Here is a 7571-nt window from a genome sequence, read left to right as displayed (position 1 = left end):
TAGTCACTAATATGTTACAAAACAAAAACTTTTAGTTACCCCATTAGAATTATTCTCTAACAAGAGAACCAGAGGCAAAGAAAATTGCTAACATTGCAAAGAATCATGAATTTAAGTTAAATATGGGGATGAGTGGCTTGAAGGAGAAGGTTGCTCAATTTGGGATTAGATATTGTGAAATCTTTTTATGGACATCTCTAGACATAGGCTGGATTATAAACTGTATATCCTGCTGTGAACAAGGGAGCAGACAAGATTACTCAAGATCCTGTCGCCTGGTGATCTTTGGAAATGAAAGCCTAATTAACAGGCTCCCTAGAGGCCGGTCAAAGGCGTTCTTTTATCCCTACTGCCCTTAATCCCGGTTCCTTGATGCCTTATTCCTCCCCCTTTCATTCAGCGTACTCTAAAACTGAATACACATTGTGCAGGTTTCCACCTCTGCTTCTTCTACTGTAAGCGCATTAGACTACTGGAATTAAGAATTTTAAATCCCTCATCTCTAAACTGATGATGTTTATTTTTTTCAAGTGTTTTGGAATAAAGTTTAACACTAAAAACTTTCTAAACTTTTCAATTGCACAACAAAATTTTTAATGTTAGACTCTGTAATACTACAAAGTCTTTCAAATATCTTTTACTAAAGTTATCTGATAAGTAATACTTTGTCAAATTTCAATTATGATTGATCTCTAATTTCAAAGGTTGTGTTGCATGCGATTGCTTACTTAGTTAAATTCCTGTTAGAATCAGATTGACAGTGTTTCACTTCTTTGAAACAGTTTTAGGATGAGCGTCTCTACCGTAGTACCCAGGGAATAGAAACTGATTTATCAGTTTTAAAACTTGACAGAATTATTTTGCAGATTTAAAGTAATTAATATAATTCCCTTGATGGTAAATGAGGCATAAAAGTTTTTTCTTGTTTTATATCCTCTTCCTCGCATGAAAAATTATGATAACTAATTTATGTTAAATTAATGATGTTAACTAACTAATGATGGTTCAAGAAGCTAACCCTCATTAGATAACGACTCCAATCATTATCTGAAATACTGTAGCTAACCTCGCGCAAGTTCGCAGTCATCCGCTCAGGGTCCTCTGCGGAACCCTGTAGCTGCACCTGATTGGTGCACGTGCTTGTCAGTCACATAGAGGGGGCGGGTGCTCAAAGCTCCGCTCTAAAAGAGACGCAGTGCTTTTACATCATCGCGCAGCGACCAAAGCAGGGGAGGGTGGGGTGAGTTGTGAGGCCTCTTCGGTGCTGGCGGGGGCGGCCTACGAAAGTGTCATGGCTACTGACGCTGAGCTTAGTCGCCCGACCATCGTTGACAGGAGCCTAGAGCGGAGCTGCAGCCCCAACCTCTCCCAAGAGGTGGTCTGCGAAGTCTTTCGCTCCTTGCATACCCTGGCTGGACAAGTGAGTGGTGGTCTGTGGGAGTAGGGGTCTGGGAACCGTCTAGCCCCTCCCCCCTTTTTTCCTCGAGCGGAGGCAGGGGGCAGCGGAGGCCTGCGGAGTGTGGGACCCGGCGCGAGTAGCCGAGGCCGGGGGAGGAGCTCGGGCCCAGCCGTCTGCGGTGTGAGTGAGGATGGCCGCGCGGGTTAGTTCACGGCCGGTTGCAGGCTAGATTTCCTTGCAACTGTTCTCCCCAAGAGTGAGTGAGGCTAGTGTAAGTGAAAACCCGGCTCGGAGATGAACAGGCTTGGAGAGAATGGATGCAGAGAAGCTTCTCTGAGGGTTTGGGAGGCGCCTGGCGCTCAGGCTCCTTTTACTTCCAGTTCATTCATTATAGAAATTGATAGGTTAGTACGGCCTGCGATTTCTGGAAAAGCTCTCTCTCCGCCTTTTTTGGGTGATTTCCTCTTATGGGTCACTTGCTTCTGTTTATTTCTTTTTTCTTTCTGGCCGTTGCTTGCATCTCTTCCCCTTTAAAACGGGGAGGAAGAGAAAAGGAATTAATCTAAACTACTCATAGCGTAAAGTTGGCTGAGTTATCCATGGTCGATACTGTTTGTATCACAACTGTTGTTTAATAATTTAGCTATTAACTAGTTTAACTGGCTGATAAATAGCTTTTGTAGAAATGTCATAATAAAATCGGGTTTAAATAAAGGTGCTCCTTACACTCAAGTCACTATTTCGTTTCATGATGTAAAGTGCAAAGCAAATTTTAAATGAGAAACAACTTGAAAATATGTTTGTCTGCTTTTAAAAAGCAGATTTTTAAAATCTTACACGGGATTAGGCATTTATGTTGAAGATAATGGTAACTTCCTTTATGAAAATAGAGCGTTTGACTTGTGAAAATTATTTTTAAAAGCCTTGGGTGGATGGAGAATCAGTCTCTTAAAACGTTATTTAAATATTTTTTAAAATCCTAATATTTGTTCTAACTTAAAAAGAGCATTACTCTAAGTTAAACATTCAGTTTGGTGTAATGGAACAATTATTAATAGAATTGGCTAAAAGTTTTAAAGTCACCTGTTGGTCAAGGACTTAAACATTTTTTTTTAAGACTTGGGGACATATTATTTCAGTCTCAGACTCAAGACCTGTAAATGGTTTAAAAGTTTGAGAACTTTCTATGGCGTGGACATTGGAACTTTAAGGCTTTTTTTAATATCCTAATATCAAGATGAAAAAAGTTTATACTGACCTATAGTTTACACAAGTTTTTTCCCCCCACTGATGAGATACTTTTTAAAAATAACATTAAGAAATAATTTAAACATTTCTTTTGAAATAGTTTGTATACTGAATTTTTAAAACTCATTTAAAAATTTTAAACATTCAGATATTCTGTAGATAAAAGTAGAGATGTGATTAAAATTTACTTATGTCACCTGTCAAAAATGTTTAGAGCAAATATTTGGTGAGTTTTCATGACAGAGTGAAAGGACCATTTATACAAGTGTCAAAAAATAAGATCATCTCATCAATTAAATGCTAGCCAACTTGGTAATACTCTTTATATTTCGAGATGTACTGTTTAAAGAATTAAAGCCCGAGTACTATACTTATAAAATTGCCCTTGGTGGAAATCACTATTTCCTTTCAAAACAAGTTTAAGGAATTTTTTTAAATGTATGTTGTAAAATGCCTTGTTTATTCTGTATAGTATCATTGTGTTATTAGCTCTCCTCAATAGGAAACATAAAGTGGAATGTTTAAAAAGTATTTTTTATCCCAGATTTCCAATTTTCTAATTTTAACTTTATTGCTTACCTCTGGTTGGTCCATTTTACCAAGCTGAAGAAATATTTATTGTTAGCTTGGATTTTCATATTAATTTAATAAAGTTTTTACTGAAATACATATTTTAAATAGGCCATATTAATGGCAGACTAATACATTTTTGAGTGAACGATTTACAAGTTCTATAGTGTAAAAATACAGAGAATTCATATTACTAATAGGGAATTTGTTAATAATAGTTGGATGTATTGGGATAGTTTTAAAGTTAATTTGTGACATTATTATGTGATTTTCTTAAAAGACCAAGTATCTTTAACTGCACTTGAGAGCTTACATAATTCTGCTGAATTGAAATGAGAATATGATCCAAACATTAAATTTAATTTCTATAAGTTATTATTTTCTCTAGAAAATTTGATGCTTTGCTTTGGTTGAGGATTTGCCTGCATTATCCCCAAACTGTATTCATAAATTTGTTATAATAGACTATAGATCTCTTGAGAACTGTAAAAGTATAGTAATAGTTTACTTCCATGCGTAAGTTGTTCTCTAAGGAAATCTTTATAGGCATTAAATAATGTAAATTAAGATTAATGTGGTTATCTTAATATAAAACCTTAGTTAAAATAATGTAAACTAATTTTTGCTAGTGCAAGCTACACAAAACTTATTTCTTTACACTTGTCTAATATGGACTTTAAATATTTCTGGTCAAAGGGTGGTAAACTTCTGTCATATAGTGTTCATTCATACAGTGCCTTTTTTGGGAACTTTGGATCTTTTCGGTTCTATGTACATTGGTTTATCTTTTTGTTTTATTACAATCACAATTTATAAGATCTGTATTTGAACTAATGTAACACTTGTCTTTATTTTGTAGAAAACATGACTAATTTTAAATAAATGATTTTTGAAAAAATAATAGTTAACTTGATTTTGCGATGTAGTATATCCATATAAACACGTGTCCCTAGAAAAGTTTACAGTGATTCACTTTTATTCACTCGAAAGACTAGAGATGGAGGCTTTCCCTCTAAAATCTTCACTCATTTTGATATTAATTTTATATTCAGGTTCTTGGTAGTTTTCTGTATATAATTTTATTGTAATAGGTCACGGATAGGCAATTTATAAGAAATTTTCATACAATGAGCCCTCATACTTTACTAGAAAATACTGTTTAGCAGTAAGTTTGGTCTTTCCATCCAGTCTCTGGCTATTTATTTCACTATTGTGGAAGAGTATTTGTTTTTCAATTTCAGATCTCCGCAGCTAAATAATAGTTTAATTTTTATTTGAAGTAGATAAACACATTGCCATGTATCACTAGACTTTATAATATGTATGAATATAAATGTATGAATTGATTTTTAAATTATTTTTAAAATTGGTTAAAATTGAAAACAATAAAAATGTGATTCAGAAGACATCAGAGGAATGATATATTTCAGTTATGTATTTATGTGCATATTTAACAAAAAGAAATGTGTATATCAGAACTTTCATAAAGGTACCTACCCCCTCTGTTTACTGCTCTGAGCTAGAAGCAGTAGGATTCTGAGTAGGACAAGACTATTTTGACCCTTATCCAAAGTTTTTTAGATAATGAATTATCGAAAAAGATGGTCCCGTTACACACACCCAAGAATAGAATTAGAGTGAGGTGTCATTCTATTTTTTTATGAAAATTTCACGTTTTTTTGGCTTTTTAAAGTGGTAACTAGGTGTAGAGCATTTTTATGTATGATTGAAAACTTGAGAACTTTGAGCTAAATGGTGTGTTATTCTATAGAAATCTTATTTTTGGACAATCCCATGTGTACAGCTTAATCTTGTAATTTTTTGTGATGTTGCTGGTTTGCCCCTTTGAAGCTTAACATCAGAGATGATGTGGTGAAAATTACAATCGATTGGAACAAGCTCCAGAGCCTCTCAGCATTCCAGCCTGCTTTGCTCTTTAGTGCACTTGAACAACACGTTTTATATTTACAGGTAAATTTCATGTTAAAAATGCTAACTCGATATTGAGACTAGAAATTAATTGTAGTTAAATTGTAAGCTGTAGTATTTGTCAGTTCTATCTTAACACTGTATTAATAGTGGTATTAATAAAAGGTTACTTCGGCCAGATTGGATCCAAATCTGTTAATTTACATAGTGATCAGGACAATTACAGGAATATAGCCCAATAGGCTGATGTGGGTGTGAAGATTGAATGAATGCAGTTCTATTCAATTCTAGACTTGCACTGAAAATTCAATACAGTTGCATCTATGGTAGGTTATAATTAAGCAATAAGACACGGCAGGTGTGTGTCATGCTATGATAATGATTCCATGCCTTGGGTGAGTTTGGAGGCTCATGGAGTGCTTTCAGTGGTTCAAGAAGTGGCATTATCCCAGCATGACACATCCTGGAGTGTCTATTGCAATTCAACAGTTTCAGCATAGTTTTTAAAAAGAAAGTAATTTCTGTGACATTAATGTCTCATATTAGTAAGTAGCCAGTCACTATTTTATCATCTTTTTCTTGAGTTTGAAATAATTCATCCTTTATATTAAGTCAAAACTGAATTGTTAATTTATAATAATATTGTTATATTTTTTAATATTTCAGTTCAATAACTGAACAGTATTATGACCTTGCTAGTTTCCAGTTGAACATCTCTGCAGTTACAATTGATGCAAGTTTGCAGTTTATCTCTAATCAAAGTATAAAATATGAAGTGTCAAAAAGTTTACTTCTATTAAGATGTTACAAGGATTCAGAAGAGTATTTGGTATAGCAAATAATGGAAGCAAAATTGTAGATATGAAAAAATAATTGGAACACTGACAAGTGTTGGTGTGTTTTGATTAATGGAGTAGACATTTAATTTTCAGTCCTCTATTCAGTGACTTTATGGGATATTTTAACTCTGTTTCATGTTAAAAGTAATAGTTAACCCTAGTTTTAAAGGGCGGAAGCAATGAGCTATAGGACTCAATTGAGGCCTAATTGTGGATGGGTCTGGGCGGGGGGAATGGGTAGTATAATTTACATTATACAACAGGGTTTTTTCCCCCTCCAGTATGGTGATAGGCATCTACCTCTTTTCAGCTATGGCTCTTGTTCGTTTTCTTTTTAAAAATTTAATTTCATGACCCAAGAAGATATCTTGCCATGTCAGGAGAAGCTTGAGTGTTCACTCAGCATAACACCTATATATTTCATGTCTATGCTCTCTCATTTACTTCGGCCAACTGTAGTTTCAAGTGGAGAATCTCCAGTGATATAGTGATAATACAGGGCTTTGCTGAGTGAGAGCACTGGCTCTTGTGTTAAGGAGGAAAACTACTAAGCCTTAGTATTCTGAGGAGACATTTGAATGACATGTTAATTAAGTGGCATTGGTGCCAGAGGCTAAGGCTTTGATTTGGCACAAAATAAAAGATGAGTGACAGAATGATTCCCTCAAAGAAAATTTTAAATTTCCTCAGGTTTTCTTTTTCTTCTTTTCTTTCCTTTTTTTTTTTAAACAGATTTATAGCAAATGATATTGGTCACAATAGCAGAGAACAGCACAAACACTTACATGTGCTCAGATCTATGTATGATGTGCCAACCTTTTAAATTTAGTTAATTGATACTGAATATTGCCTTTACTTAGCAGAAATTTATATAAATATGGTAAATATGTGATTAATTTTGATCAGTTTGAACCTCAGCAGATGGAATTGTGTTCTCAGCCTTTTTTAGCAAAACTTCAGCCTCTGATTAAAGAGGAGAATACAACTGTTGTTGAAGAAATAGGAAAAACAGAAACAGGGAAGAAGAATGAAGTAAATGCCAAATTTCCCATTGGCGACCTACAGGAGGAAGAAATGCACAAAGATTGTGATTTGGGAGATGTGAAAAAGACACAGATCCATTTTGATCCAGAAGTAGTTCAAATAAAGGCTGGAAAAGCAGAAGTAAGAAGTTGGGTTTTGGGGGGGTGGGTGGAGTATTTTTTTTAATCTTACTATGTTTGAATTAAGACACACATGCTTATTGTTTGTAGATTGACAGACGAATATCTGCATTTATTGAAAGAAAGCAAGCTGAAATCAATGAAAACAACGTCAGGGAATTTTGCAATGTTATTGATTGTAATCAAGGTAACTACCTAGAAGAAGTTAATTTTTGTAGGATTTTAATGATCTTTCATTTGTTTTTTAAACTGAATAACATTAAGAACACAGTTTAATTATTTCACAGGTTTATTTGGAAACTAAGACAGCAGTATTTCCTTCTGTTTAATAATAAAAAATGGTTTTCATCTTGGTTATCCAAAAGTCAAATAAATGCTAACGTAAAAAGGCAAATGTTTACCACAGGTGTAAAGATTGTTTTA

The 7571-nt window shown here is 34.3% G+C and overlaps 1 protein-coding gene across 2 annotated transcripts in view; it reads left to right on the top strand.

Moving 5' to 3' along the window:
- The first annotated feature begins 1229 nt into the window (after positions 1-1229).
- Positions 1230-7571, top strand: part of MBIP (MAP3K12 binding inhibitory protein 1) — a 43452-nt gene continuing 37110 nt past the window's right edge. For both annotated transcript variants that reach the window (XM_082617797.1, XM_082617796.1), the window contains exons 1-4: positions 1230-1420; positions 5069-5188; positions 6925-7149; positions 7239-7335. In XM_082617797.1, the coding sequence (XP_082473923.1) occupies positions 1292-1420; positions 5069-5188; positions 6925-7149; positions 7239-7335 (571 nt within the window). In that variant the 5' untranslated portion in view covers positions 1230-1291. The remainder of the gene's footprint in view (positions 1421-5068; positions 5189-6924; positions 7150-7238; positions 7336-7571) is intronic.

This window comes from Mesoplodon mirus, assembly GCF_964341445.2.
Source record: "Mesoplodon mirus genome assembly, chromosome: 4".
Lineage (NCBI taxonomy): Eukaryota > Metazoa > Chordata > Mammalia > Artiodactyla > Ziphiidae > Mesoplodon > Mesoplodon mirus.
The sequence above is the reverse complement of the archived record's forward strand: the minus strand, read 5'-3'. Positions and strand labels throughout refer to the sequence as shown.